Source organism: Barbus barbus, assembly GCF_936440315.1.
Source record: "Barbus barbus genome assembly, chromosome: 16".
Classification (NCBI taxonomy): Eukaryota; Metazoa; Chordata; class Actinopteri; order Cypriniformes; family Cyprinidae; genus Barbus; species Barbus barbus.
The window spans coordinates 17,834,005-17,849,825 of record NC_136744.1 but is presented as its reverse complement, the minus strand read 5'-3'; the positions used below and the strand labels follow the sequence as shown (position 1 = coordinate 17,849,825).

General features: G+C 39.7%; 1 protein-coding gene across 3 annotated transcripts in view; it reads left to right on the top strand.

Annotated features, from left to right (window-relative positions):
- Nucleotides 1-15,821, top strand: part of LOC306882633 (stromal membrane-associated protein 1-like) — a 125,498-nt gene that overhangs the window by 107,866 nt on the left and 1,811 nt on the right. For all 3 annotated transcript variants that reach the window (XM_079437424.1, XM_079437423.1, XM_079437422.1), the window contains 2 exons: nucleotides 8,731-8,956; nucleotides 9,545-9,861. In XM_079437424.1, the coding sequence (XP_079293550.1) occupies nucleotides 8,731-8,956; nucleotides 9,545-9,861 (543 nt within the window). The remainder of the gene's footprint in view (nucleotides 1-8,730; nucleotides 8,957-9,544; nucleotides 9,862-15,821) is intronic.

The following is a 15,821-nucleotide window of genomic DNA, read 5'->3' as shown; positions in this document are numbered from 1 at the left end:
TGTTTCATCCCGTGTTTGTCCCTGTAGTTGGTCTAATCACCATGTACTTGTATATGCCTCCGTCCTCTGCATCTGATTAGAACAACACACCCACGTCTGCAAGGCTACATGGAGGTCTAAAGTACCATTAGTGCTTTTTGCTTCTTTTGCTTTTTTTTTTCAACCAGATGGCTTAGTTGCGTCATCTAGCAGGTACTAATGGTCCCATGCCTGCCCTATTCTTGAAACCTTTAGAAACCATCATATGATACTATCCCAAGGTCGTAGACAACATTACAGATACAGACAAGTGCGTGAATGGTCGTTTTTTACGAAGGACTGCCCCGAGGATTACTTATTTCACACTCCAGCCTCACACAATGTGAATTCACACGTTACCAGCTCTTCCTTAAAGCCAGCGAGCTTGGAAACAGCCAATCCATTCACACGTCTCAGGAAAAGGTGAGGCCGTCGCTTGTGACCACATGCAAATTGTTGGGATATTTAAAGAACACATGCATATTTTAGGATTCAGGGACAGTAAAGCGTCAAGTGTATTAATTTTTCTCTTTACCAGACGGAGTAAGCTGGCCTTAATTGGTCATGCTTTTTTCACATTTATAGTGTGTATGTATGCGTGTTCTTACTTTTCCAGGACAGCTCATTTTCTTAAGTATTCTAGAGGCAGAATGTCCTTGGGTATGCAAGCACAGCATCGAATGTTACGACTAGGGTCAGTTAGTCATCAGGTTTTATTGTCAGGTTTGTCAGGGGAAAATGTAGCTAAATTATTATTAGATGGAATGAATATCCTTTTGATGAATGCCTCTTTTTATAGCTGTCAATTTATTAACTTATGAGTTATATTAACAAATGTGATTTAATTTAATGTAAAATTATGCATTAAAATGTTTAAAACATTGGTAGCCATTTTTTGCAGATACAACTTCATAACATCCATATTTAGTAGAATCACAGGAAGCACTTACACACTGAAATGGTAAATTAGTGCCATAGTGGCCTTTAATACTTGAGGTATTTTTGGTCATGTGTGGAGAAGAAAGAGAAATCATGCTGCTTATACAGTATGTGGCAATGTGATCTGCACTTAATGGCACTATGACTGAAGTCTAGACCCGCAGAGTATCGATCACGGCCAAAGTGAGGCAGTGGATATATTACAGAAGGCTGACTGGAAGCATATAGGTCAGAGTGCTAATGCAGGCTCAGATTTCTTCATCTTCTATCTGTAACCACTGCTAACTAACAGAGTTAACTGATCCCAGAGCAGCACCGCAGCAATGCACTGCTTCAGAATGTCTGCTGGACCAGTGCAGGTCATGAACGCAATACAACCAGAGCATCTCTGCAGCCTGGAACTGATGGGATGGTTGTTTATAAGGAAGTTCGCAGTTTGTTTAATGCATACTAAGGCAACTACTTTGACATCTACATGATGCATTATGAGTAACCTGTCTTTTTTTACTTTATCCGATATTTAGATTTTTTTAATAGTTTTGTGATAGGGAATTTTTTGTGAAAATAGTTTATGTATTCGTTTATTTTCCCCCTTCATATTGTTGATTGTGTAGCTGTGTATTCCCCAGATGGCCTCTTGTCTCATCCGCTCTTTCCTGCTGACTGATCCTCAGACTCTGAGCTGCAGTGGGACCTTGGCAGGGTGGCACTGCCAGACTCTGCTCTGGCACATACCCAGCACTGCTGCGAACAACCGTCTTCACCAAATCCGACCTAACACATTTGTGATTTTGGGGCACTTCTGTTCTTTTGTTTCTTCTCTTCTTTTTTTTTTTTCTTTTCGGTTTTTCTGGTTTCACAGGCAGAAGGGGGCTGTGGGGGAAACTGGATTAGCCCAGCCCACAGCACCACCAGAGTGCTAATTATCTGTGTGGGGCTGCTAATCAGACAAAGCCTACTCTGTTGCACATAAAATCTCTCTCTCTCTCTCTCTGTGGGTATGGGGGAGCGAGTGAATTGTGTTTGGGGGTGGGTAAAGCTAGAATATGCATGGTGCTCCGTGAATGTCACAGTGAAATACAGGCTGCACTGTGTGTTTGTGTGGCGCGTGTGTGTTTCTGTGCTAATGTGGGGGTGGGAAAGATCAAATATTCATGGGTTTGGTGCCACACTGATTGTGGTGAATGAGAAGGAGAGAGTTTATTATGAGAGTTCGTCCGAAATTGCATACTTTCAAATTAAATGCTATATTTCATATAAAAAAAAAAATACTTCACAGCCGATAGAATGATGGATAGAACGATAGATAGATAGATCGTTCTATCTATCTCTCGGTCTATCTATCGTTCTATCTATCTATCGTTCTATCATTTTATCTATTGTTAAAATATAGATAGATATAATTATGCATCTATTGGTATGTCTTTCTATCTATACAGCAGCCATCTGTCTATCTGTCGTTCTATCTATCGTTCTATCTATCTATTTTTTATTGTTTTATCTCTTTCTCACTTTATCATTCTAATTGTAGTTCCATGTTCCTTCTATCTGTCTGTCATTTTCTTTTGTTTGTTCTCTCTGTAGTTTTGTTTGTTGTTCTGTCTGTCATTTCTATGTGTCTGTCTGTCTATCTATCATTCTATTTATCAGTCTCTCGTTCTCTCCGTCCATTCGGTACATCATTCTATCCATCCATCTCTCCATCTTTAAACTATAGATGTCTACATGTGTACACAAGTTGTCTCTCCCTCTCATGCATTGAGTATAGAGAAAAATATATCTTCCTGTCCCTGAATTATGGAGTGTAGGTGTCCTGGCCTCCCCCTCCTCATCAGTTTTTAATTCTAATAGCATTTCCTGTGTCTCTCTGCGGACTCCCGTATGGATTCCTTCAAATGTCACTCATATTACAAATAGAGAAAAGGGCTTATGTCATCTCTTTTTCATAATGTGGCCCTAAAAAAGTCTCCCTCCTGCCAAGTAAGTATATTCTTGCTAGTTGCTGGGGTCTTGAGACAAGCTGTCAAAAGTTTGTGTGATTTCTTTGTTCCTCGCCTCTTTTCTCTCATGCATGTCAAAGGCTGAACCCATTATAGGCTTAAGCACACAGTTGTGTTAGCGTCAGCCTTCACAGGTTAATCATCCGAGGGGTTTGCGTATCAGATCTGCAAGGCGGTGTTTGGCTTATCGTGCCGCAGTGCTGTTCACCCGTGTTCAGCTCGGCTCGCTTCTTATCAGATGCGCGACTGCCGCAGCAGCAGCTGGAGGTGTTTCTCCCGCATACCTAAGCACAGAGCTGCATATCATTGGCCCATCTAAATGGGAAGAGAGCGTCAACATGTGTCCCTGCCAACCTCCACCCCGTCCTCCCAACCCTGCCTTTTTGTCTTTGATTTACTGTGGAACATTTCCGTTCCCAGCGCTCCAGGACACTGATGGATAGACAGCAAGAGAGCGGAGACGGTCTCTGAATCACGCTCTTTTCGTTTAGTTTTATTTACGAGCTCATGTCAGGCATGTACTTCAGCAGTGAACTTCAGAGAATGGCCTGTTCGATATCTGCCATCTGAGTAAGCATGTTTGCCACTTAATGATACTAGAGTGGGAAGATTTTTGTGGGGAAAATCGATTGATACACATCTGTTTGTTTTCGCTCGATTTGAATTCAAATGATGTGGCACATTCTCCCCTCTGTTTTCACTTCCTCTCTCTGCTTTTCTCTTTCTCTCTCTATAGAGGGTGAAACGTTATAATTAGCTCTAATACTAAAAAGACCCTGTGAAATCGTTTGGGGAGTGCAGCTTCTTTCCTGTGTTAACTTATTTCCTGTTAAAAAAGTTTGAGTCAGACTTTTTTCATAGTCAATTGCTTTTACTTTGTCATAGCCATGAGAATAATTTGCTAGTTGCTATTCTAGTCAGAATCAGATAGTATTACAGTATATTATTAAATAATGTACAATAATACCGGTATGTATTTTATATTATAGACAAAATTGCTCTGTTGGCTGTGGAGTCAAGACATTTGCAAATATGATTAAAAGATGAATATGAGACAAAACTACAGAACGTCACATTTTATTATTAGCCGTTTCAACACATAGATGTTTTACCAAATAAAAAGAACAGCACTTTTAGAGTTCATCCCACTCATTGATGTGAGCATAAGTATTGGGACAGTTGAACATAAGGCAGATATAAAAGATTAAAGGCTATTATTTAGTTGCAGATCCCTTGCACACAATCACAGCAGTGAGTCTGTGACCCATAGACATCACCAGACTCTTGGTCTCATCCTTTGAAATGCTTTCCCCAACCTTTAATGCAGCCAATTCCAATTGTTGCTTGTTTTGGGGAGTTTCTGTCTTTACTCTCCTCTCCAGCTGGTTAAATTCATGTTCAATCGGATTTAAATCTGGAGATTGACTTGGGCAATCTAAGACAGGGTGTTTTGGGTCATTGTCCTGATGCAATATGAAGCACTTCCCAATGAATCTGGTGGCATTTTCATGAATATTGGTAGGCAATATTAGGGCTGGGCGATAAACCGATAACGATATGTATCGCGATAGACATGTGAACGATATCAATAAAAAATGTCTTCGATAAAACGTTCGATATTTTTTATTCTTCGTCGGAAGAAAACAAAGGCTGCGAAGCAAGTTTGGTTGCATTAACAAAGGCACTCGCTCTCTGGTAACCTAGCAACATAGGGAGTGACACGCTAACAGCCAATCATGTAACAGTATCATGTTTGGTTGCGCCATATCGTTGTCTCGTGTCTAAGTGCGCACGCGCAAAAAAAAAAAAAAAGTGCGCACGCGCGGCTGAGAGTGCACGTCTGCAGCCAGACCCTATTGGCTGGTCTGCTGGATTCCTCTTCATAAGCAGAAAATGAGTGCCGCAGCGAGCGAGGAAATTGTAAATAAAATAGAAAGTCAGCTCCCAGTATGGCAGTTTTTGGATATTATAAGTCTGACCGTAGTCAGACCAAATGTCGTCTGCAAATTATGCAAGACCGTCGTCCCCGCCAAGACTGGTAATACCACGAACTTGATGTAAGTTACCACCTTAAAAAAAATATCAATAATTATCGATATCGACCGATATGAAACACTGATATCGTGATACAGTTTTCAGCCATATCGCCCAGCCCTAGGCAATATTCCTTTGTAGCCTTCCAAATTCATTCTGCTACTGTCATCATACATTAAGTCAACAGTAAAGTTGAGAAGGGCCTGTTCCAGAGGCAGCCATGCATGCCCATGCCATGACAACACCTCCACCATGCTTTACAGATGAGGCTGTATGCTTGGGATTATTGCAGTTCCCTTTTTTTTTTCCTCCACATTTTTGCTTTCCCATCACTTAGATAAAGGTTCATCTTTGTCTCATCGGTCCATAAACACAGTTCCAAAACTCTTCTGGCTCACCTTTGTGCTTTTTTGCAAACTCTAATCTTGCCTTTCTATTTTTGGTGCTGGTCAGAGGTTTGCATCTTGCTGTGTAGCATCTGTAATTCTGTGTCAAAGTCTCCTGAGGACAGTAGATTGTCAGAGCATCACCCCAGCTTTCTGGAAGTTGTTGGTGATTTTACAGACACGTCTTTTAGGATTAATTTTCACAGCTTTTATGATTTGTCTGTCATCAACTACTGTTGTTTTCTCAGTTGATCAGGTCGTTGCTGGTGGTTTCCAAACTCTTGATTTCTCCATGCCCTTTGTTTTTGCTATAGCTCTAATTGACTTCCTCTTTTCTTTTAGCATCCAAATTGCTTGCTTTTCTCTCAAATTCAGCTCCCTCATCTTCATCCTGGTTTTTGTGTGTCATCATCGAATGCAAGATTCAGAATACAGAAGTAATGGATATAACTGATACGACACATTCCCTGCTTTTAATATCTGAAGAATTAATGCAACAGGACACAGCTGATCACTTAGAAAGACCTGTGAGGCAACTGTTCCAATACTTATGCTCACATCAGATAGAGGGATGAAACTCTAAAAGTGCTGATCTTCTTAGCTGGTAAAACATCTATGCGTTGAATCACCCAATAATAAAATGTGACATTCTGTAGTTTTGTCTCATATTCATCTTTTATTCATATTTGTATATGTCTTGACTCCACAGCCAACAGAGCAATTTTGTCTTTACTGTTCCAATTCTTTTGGAGGGCACTGTATGTATGTGTGTGTGTGTATATAGATGGATAGATAGATGGATAGATAGATGGATAGATAGATAGATAGATAGATAGATAGATAGATAGATAGATAGATAGATAGATAGATAGATAGATAGATAGATAGATAGATAGATAGATAGATAGATAGATAGATAGATAGATAGATAGATACACAGCGGTGTGAAAAAGTGTTGGCCCCTTCCTGTTCTTTTTTTTTTTTTTTTGCATGTTTGTCACACTTTAATGTTTCAGATCATCAAACTAATTTAGATATTAATCAAAGATAACACAAGTAAACACTTTCACACAGGGCCATGTGGGTTTGGATTTTGTTTTCCCTTCATAAAAAAAAACCTTCATTCAAAAACTGCATGTTGTTTACTTGTGTTATCTTTGATTAATATTTAAATTTGTTTGATGATCTGAAACATTAAAGTGTGACAAACATGCAATGAAACAAAAAAAATCAGGAAGGGGGCCAAAACTTTTTCACACCACTGTGTAGATAGATAGATAGATAGATAGATAGATAGATAGATAGATAGATAGATAGATAGATAGATAGATAGATAGATAGATAGATAGATAGAGATATTGTATGTAATTTTATTGTTTTTGAAATAAGTCTGTTTACCAAGGCTGCATTTATTTCTTCAAAAATACAGCAAAAACTGTAATATTGTGAAATACTACAATTTAAAATAACTGTTTTTTGTTTTAATATAATTTAAAATGTATTTTTTTCCACTGATGGGAAAGCTGAAATTTTAGCAGCCATTATTCCAATCCTCAGTGTCAAATGATCCTCCAGAAATCATTCTGCTGATTTGCTGCCGAGAAAAAATGTATTACTTTTATCAGTGTTGAAGTTTTTCTGCGTAATGAACTTGTGGAAACCATGATACTTTTTAGGTTTCTTTAATGGAAAGTGGAAAGTGAAAATGGAAAGCATTTGCAACAAATTTGTGTGTATTTGTATATATATTTTCTGTAGCTGTAACATGTTCATTTTATCACTAGCTTATAAATACCCTCAAAGCTAGAGGACAAAGACTAGGTTTCATGAGGTTCACCTGGCATGGCTAATATGTAGTACAGTTGAAGCATGGTGTGCTGCCAGCGTATTTTCCTCAGTCCTGCTTATAATGGTGTGATGTCCTTCTGATTCTTATTCACGGATGGACCAGAGCCTGTGCCAAACCTCAGCAAGACTCACCCAGGTCTCGCACATCACTGATCATGACCTTGAGCCACTGTTGAGTTTCTTCAGCCATGTGCCACGAGAGTCAGCAAGTTACTTTTCACCATGCTGACTTTCCTGGAAATATGAACTATGATTTAGGCCTAGAACTTTCCCTCAATTTCGTATTGACAGACTTGCTTTTCCAAGGGTAACCATGGCATCAGCTGTACCATCTGCAGCTTTGTGGCTGTTAGTCTAGCATCACACGACTGTAATTGAGTAAAAGGATGCAGGTGCTTTGACTGAACACAAACTACCTCTTACTGATTGTCTTCTCCATCATCTTTTATTTGTGTGCGCTGTAAGTTTGTGTAAACGGTGAATTGTGTCTCCTCTTCCTGAGCTATTCATTCATCATCACAGCTGCAGTCTAATTAATGTCATTTCTCTGCATGAAGATGAAGCCTTTCTTTCATCTTTGTATTTGTGTTTGTTTTCTCTCATCTGAGTTTATCCAGGATTGATATTTTTAACCAAATTTGATTTGATTTATTTGCCTTTCCTTAAATGTGATATGGTCACATTTACAATTGTTCTGTGAATTTTTGTGGGTCATTTTAGGAGGAATATATGTGATTTAAGCATTTAACTGGAGCGAAAGATTTACCCACACAAATTTCGCTACAGGTTTGAGTGTTAAACACAGCATATCCATGTGACTCAAACTCAAAGCCGTTGCAAAATTTTGGTATTACCACACATTTACTTGTACTGTGGCAGCAACATGGTCCAGTTTTGATCCAGTTAAAACCAGCCTAAACTGGTTTGCTGGTCTAAACCCCTCTAAAACCAGTCTAGGACACCAAAATCTTTGATCATTAAAAACACAAACTTCATAAGATTAAATATTTAGAAAATGTTAATTAAATTCATTTTGAAAAATTATTATATTGAAAACATTAAAATTATAATATAATATATTGGGGGTTTTTAACTGTTCTTTTGATAGTATTTATGTTTTGAAATTTGTTGTATAAATAATTGATTTTAGAGTTTGCTATATTATTTTTAATTTATTTAGACAAAGTAGTATATCATTTAACAAGAACATGAATATAAATATAATGACTTTTTGGTTATTTTCTGTTAGTGTTATTTTTGTTTATAAATGTTTCAGAGCTTTATCCGGTTGATTTGGCACAAGTTTCCTACCATTTAGACTGGAAGGTCTGTTGAGATACCTCATTTGGCTCATGATTTTAAGGCCCACAGATATATCCATGCATGTCTGTGATTGCTAATGAGTTTTATTTATATGTGAGGGAGTTATTGTGTGAAGCCGGTGTTGATAAGCCGGTGTTGAGAGTGTGTATGGCTTGAAGTCAACCGTCTCCTCTGCTCTGCAGGTCAGTTCCAGTAAGGCAGCTGGGAGTGCTCAGGCCAACTCCGCCGGAGGGGCTGTGGCAGGTGCTACGGGCACAGGAAGTGCTGCTCCAACACAGGGAGATCTGGACCTGTTCAGCGAAACCAGCGGGAGCAGCAAAGCAGAGGACTCGGCCAAGAAACCTCTCTCCAAGGACTCTATTCTCTCTTTGTATGGCTCCAGCACCGTCCCACAACAGCCTGCACAAGGTACATCCATCCCCCAGAGTCCCACTTTCTTATTCCTCAGAGAGTGAGCAATCTGAGCGAGAGAATGCAGATCTATAAATGGCGCTATGCATCCGGAGTCCATTTCTAATGGTGCTTTGGAATTGTGTGTGTGTGTGTGTTTGAGTGAAAGAGAAAGCAAGCGAGGTTCTTGAGAAGCCCTGCTTTAATGGGGTATCAATAATTCAAGCACTGCGTGTCTCAGCACTCTGATACTGCTGAACGTGGTTTAAAGCTGCCTGCTTCGCCTGCCCTACTCTTCAAAGAGGACATTTCTCAAAACCTCAGATACTCCAAATGAAGGCACTGCCAATTCTTCACCATCAGGACGCGTTAGATGCCCCCTTTCATCCTGCACACCTCTTCTGTCTCAAAGATCCATTTCCTCTAGGCTTGAGGCGAGGAACTGCACACATTAGCACAGATATTGATCGCTCTTTGCCGTCTGTGATGTTTTATGTGTCAGTGTCCTCTGGTCTGCTTCTGTTTTTGTCTCTTTGAACATATTGAACATGTCGTCGTGTGTAAATCATCTTATTTGTGTATTTTTGTGCGTTTCTGCTCACACAGCGACTGCGATGTTTATGGGCCCATCTCAGATGCAGTTCCCTGCGCAGCCACAGGGGAACTTCCAGGCCTTCCCCGGGATGGGAGGAGCCATGCCACCCACCACCATGATGGGGGCCGTCATGGGACAGGGTGGCGCTATGATGGGCCAGAATACAGGCATGATGGTTGGCATGACTATGCCTAACGGTTTCATGGGAAATGCACAACCAGGAGTGATGGGCTTGGCCCCAGGCATGATGGGACCTCAGGGCATGGTGCCCCCTCAAAACATGTATGCCATGCAGCCAGGTCAACAAGGACAGTGGAATATGGCACAGGTATGTGACTTGTAATGTTGCTGTAACCAATATGCCACATATAAAATGTTAATTTAGTCACTGAAATAAGTCTCTTATGAAATCACACACGTCTCTGTGACAGCTCTAGGCCTGTGAACAATATAAAGTGCACTTGAAAAACATCCTATGCTATTTTAAGTCTATGCAAGAAGGGTTTTAGTACATTTCGGCCCGGTTTCACAGACAGACCTTAGACTAAACCAGGATTAGGCCATAGTTCAATTATGTCATTTAAGTCATTTTTATAAATCTGCTTAGGACAAAACATGACTGGTGTGCATCTTGAGACAAACCAAAGGCACTGATTTATTTTAAGAACAGTCAGTGCAAGTTTCTTTCAGTTGAAACAGCTCAGACTTACATTTTAGTCTAGGACTAGGCTTAAGCCTTGTCTGTGAAACCGGGGGTTCAATTGCTGAAATGCCTTTGAAGTGATTATATTATATTATAATGTAATTTTATGGTAAATGTAAATGTTAGATTTACCTTTTTAATTAAACCTTCATATTTGTATCTAAATATATGAATATTATTGATTATTAATATAAATAAATATTATATTATTATAGACATGATAATATATTATTAAATCATTACATTAAATGTTTAGGGTCATTAAAACGTATTACTTTTAAGCCCCGTTCACACCAAGAACGATAACTATAAAAATAAAGATATTGGCGTCCACACCAGCGGATGATATCGTCAGTTTACTCTGCTATTCTTTAATACTGAGAATGATTTTTAGAACTATATCTTTATCGTTATCTTTATACAGTTGGGCAAAAAAGTATTTAGTCAGCCACTAATTGTGCAAGTTCTCCCACTTAAAAAGATGAGAGAGGCCTGTAATTTTCATCATAGGTACACTTCAACTATGAGAGACAGAATGGGGGGAAAGAATCCAGGAAATCACATTGTAGGATTTGTAATGAATTAATTGGTAAATTCCTCTGTAAAATAAGTATTTGGTCACCTACAAACAAGCAAGATTTCTGGCTCTCACAGACCTGAAACTTCTTCTTTAAGAGGCTCCTCTGTCCTCCACTCGTTACCTGTATTACTGGCACCTGTTTGAACTCGTTATCAGTATAAAAGACACCTGTCCACAACCTCAAACAGTCACACTCCAAACTCCACTATGGCCAAGAGGATGGGTACATGGTGGTCATAAAGCGATGGACATGGTCAGAAACAATGCTCAGGTAGGCTGTGGCATTTAAACGATGCCCAATTGGCACTAAGGGGGCTAAAGTGTGCCAAGAAAACATCCCCCACACCATTACACCACCACCACCAGCCTGCACAGTGGTAACAAGGCATGATGGATCCATGTTCTCATTCTATTTACGCCAAATTCTGACTCTACCATCTGAATGTCTCAACAGAAATTGAGACTCATCAGACCAGGCAACATTTTTCCAGTCTTCAACCGTCCAATTTTGGTGAGCTCGTGCAAATTGTAGCCTCTTTTTCTTATTTGTAGTGGAGATGAGTGGTACCCGGTGGGGTCTTCTGCTGTTGTAGCCCATCCGCCTCAAGGTTGTGCGTGTTGTGGCTTCACAAATGCTTTGCTGCATACCTCGGTTGTAACGAGTGGTTATTTCAGTCAAAGTTGCTCTTCTATCAGCTTGAATCAGTCGGCCCATTCTCCTCTGACCTCTAGCATCAACAAGGCATTTTCGCCCACAGGACTGCCGCATACTGGATGTTTTTCCCTTTTCACACCATTCTTTGTAAACCCTAGAAATGGTTGTGCGTGAAAATCCCAGTAACTGAGCAGATTGTGAAATACTCAGACCGGCCCGTCTGGCACCAACAACCATGCCACGCTCAAAATTGCTTAAATCACCTTTCTTTCCCATTCTGACATTCAGTTTGGAGTTCAGGAGATTGTCTTGACCAGGACCACACCCCTAAATGCATCGAAGCAACTGCCATGTGATTGGTTGATTAGATAATTGCATTAATGAGAAATTGAACAGGTGTTCCTAATAATCCTTTAGGTGAGTGTATATATATATATATATATATATATATATAAGAAATCTTGCTGACCCCAAATTTTTGAATGGTCTGAATCAGGATGAATTAAGATTATACTGTGCTCTAGTGATATTTACCTTATGAAAAATGAATGAATGAATGATGCATTTATATAGCGCTTTATTGTGTATTGCTGTACACCCAAAGCGCTTTACAATCATGTGGGGGGGTCTCTCCTCTACCACCACCAGTGTGCAGCATCCACTTGGATGATGCGACGGCAGCCACAGCACAACGGCGCCAGTGTGCTCACCACACACCAGCTACAGGTGGAGAGGAAAGAGTGATAGAGCCAATCAAGTGGATGGGGATTATTAAGAGACCATGATAGACAAGGGCCAGTAGAGGGAATTTGGCCAGGACACCGGGGTTACACCCCTACTCTTTACGAGAAGTGCCATGGGATCTTTAATGACCACAGAGAGAATAGAAAATAGAAAGAAAAAGTCCTTGTGAAACGAGAGTAAATATATTGTATTTTTATGTTGGATTGGTAAATCGGTCCACAAGTAAGCTCTTTGAATGCAGATAACATCTAAACTAATCAACTATCTAGAGTCGATCGCATTGGGTAAATTATGTACGGCCTAAATAAGTGTTGGGTACATTGCAAGAAGGAAAGAGTTTGTAAAATCTGACAGCTACAAGAACCCATTGTGGAGCAAGCGATCAGGGAGCTGGCAAATGAATGATTAATGTAATAATATCATGGCATAGATTATGTTGTAGGTGGAAAAAAGTGAACCTGAACAAATGTCCTAATTACTTTTGATGATGGTACACTTAAGTCGCAAACCAGAGGTCAAGATCTTCAAGTTAGGTTCATAATGTTCCTCTGGGGAATTTATTTTTAACCAACCCTCCAGAGTCTGCCATGAGTCATAGATATAAAAGTAGACGTTCATCATTGGTGCAGCGTGCTGGCTGCAGTTGATCAGCATCTGCTGTTTATAGAGAGAACATCTATATCTGAAGCTATTACCATTCATCATATTATATTCATCATCCGATTCCAACAATGCATCTCCTGGTATCCACAAAGCTTTCCTTTTATTCAGATCAGATCTTTTCAAAACCATTTCAGGTGGAAAGCAAGCTGTCATTTAAGGTCTCTCTCTGTCATTCTCAGCGTACAGTATAATCAGAGATTCATAATAAGAGTTTTTAAAATCCTCATCTAATCTGCTGTCACCTCCCATCTGCATGTGGCTCATTAAAGATGAGTGCTCAGTGACTCCGACCTCTCAACTTCTATCATCTCCCTGCCTCGCCCCCGCCTCCTGTGGCCCGTGGCCCTCTGCGTATGAGGCTGAGAGCAGAGGGAGTCCGAGATTTCAGCCTCCGGGAGGTTAATTACACATCATAAATCAATACAGCATGCTTTACACACACACGGCCTTAATTAAAATCCCTCCCCACATTGCAAGCGTGTGCGCACGTCCTGAGTTATAGGCCTTCAGCAGCACATTTGTATTTTAAGAGACCGGCTGAGGAAAGAAATGCGTTTGCTTAATGGTTTTCTGGAGTGAGGGTAATTTTGTTGCGCGGTTCCAGGGAGGAGTGTTTTTTTTCCGAGATGGATCTGACTTGAAATGTTTTTCTTCGTTACCCAGCACACAGAACGTCTCCCTATTTTCTGAAGGAGGACTGAGGAGAACCAGTACTCAGGGAGAAGAAGAATCATTAGAGTTTGATATTCACTCCCCTGAATAGCTGAGTACTGTTCTTGGAGTATTTACAAACACACACACTCTCGCAGCACACTTATTTCTCCATGTGTAGACAGTATTGTGTTGAGGAGGAAGCAGGTGTAATTACGAGATTGGCCAAATTTGTCCTGCTGTGCATTTGAGCACAAAATGAAGTCAAGGTCCACAGCGGATCCTCCTGAGGATTTTAGAAGGCAATTTTTTTACATTTTTCCCTCTGACTGTCTCACTTTAGTCATACACTTCATGGCCTAAAGCGGTTTAGTCACCTTGTGAGACATCAGAGCACTCCAGGAGTTCACGGTGATGGATAACCTCCCTCACTGCCTAAGGATGGGGTTTAGTGCTTTGGAATTAAACAGAAATAGAAGGGCAATGATATGTGCCTGGATTGTGTATGTTGTAGTTTGCATTTCAGGATTGTATGGGAAAAGGCAAGTGCCACTCTTTTTTATATTTAAATTGGCCATTTTTCTTTTAAATTGTAGCATATCAATATTTATTCCACTTATTTACACTGCCGTTCAAAAGTTTGGGGTCAGTTAAATGTATATATTGAAAAAATCCCAAAAACATTTCTATGCTCATTAGGGCTGCATTTGATCAAAAATATAGTAAAAACATCATATTTTGACACATTGTTACAATTCAAAAATATCTGTTTTGTTTTTTAATAGATTTTAAAATGTAATTTATTTCTGTGTTGGCAAAGCTGAATTTTCAGCAGTCATCACTCCTGGTTTCAGCGTCACATGATCCTTCAGAAATCATTCTAATATGCTGATTTGGTGCTTAAGAAACACTTACTATTATCAACATTTGTGGTGATTAATATTTTGTGCAAATTATGTTTTGTTTTTTCAGGATTCTTTGAACAGAAAGTTCAAAAGAACAGCATTTATTTAAAATAGCTTTTGTAATATTATCAAATGTCTTTACTATCACTTTTGATCAATTTAATGCTTTGCTACTTTAACGAAAGTATTAATTTTTTAAATAATTCCCACATTTTGGAACGGTTGTGTATTTAGTCTAAAAACTGACAATTTTACACATTTATTAAGCAATTAGTGTTGTATAAAGTCTTTTATATGTAAATGAGCTTTTTTATGATTGGCTAGCCTCTGTGTACTGGCACGCTTCACTGTTTCACTCATCAGATCAGGCTGAGCTGCTGAATAACGAATAAGCAGTTATGTAAACATTAACATAACCTTGTATAAACATTATGTAAACGCCAACCATCTAGTCAATTAGTGAGGTCGGCTTTGTTTTAGCTGTTTTTTTTGTTTTTCTTAAAAGTGGTGCTTCACAGTGAATGAATTTAGAGACTGAACGCAAGTTCTCTGAGAGGTTTTTAGCATGCTGACAGCTGGCAGTGGTGTAGTGTGCTGTTAGACTATCAGCATGGTTTTCACCTCTCTACATTCATCCCCTCTAAAACACCAGCACTACTGCCATCAGAGCGCCGCCTGTCACAGATCCACCGCATTCAACAACAAATTTCAAAACAATTACCGTCAGACTTGTTAAACTGATGATGTGCTGTGAACTGCGAAGTTTCTTTGTGAATAGATTAGTAATGATTGTAATAATTTTAGCCTCAGACGACCCACCAAATGGTCGATTATGGTAGTTCTGTACATCCATTGTCAACATAGCACATCAAACTCTTATTTCAAAGATAGAAAAATCCCATCTTCCATTATATATCCTTTTTGACAGCTGGATAAAGATTGCACAAACTTTAGTTCCCAGAATTCAAGTTAATAATGAAAAATAGGGGGCTGCTTATTTGAAACCATTAGTTTTTCTCTCTATGCTGGCTATGAGCTGTAGAGACAGCGGTATAAATCAGACAGACGTGTCTTATGGGCTGCCCCACAGCCAGCGCACCCCACAGGACCCTCTCCTCTACGCCGCTCTGCTCTCGGGAAGAGTAGAGGTATCGAAAATGAGGGAGAGGGAGGTAGACACAGAGTAATAAGAGGGGTGATGCGTTTAAAGATCAGAGGACAGCTTAGTAACCTGGAAAAAAAAATAGGAACATTGGAGGGAAAGGCCATCCACAGGTGAAATGATCGGTCAGATCTCTGGTCTGATTGTGTAAAAACACCACTTTTACTGTTCATGCTAGTGTAGAAACTCCACAAAGCAAATATATTTCTCTTTTAATACCAAAGC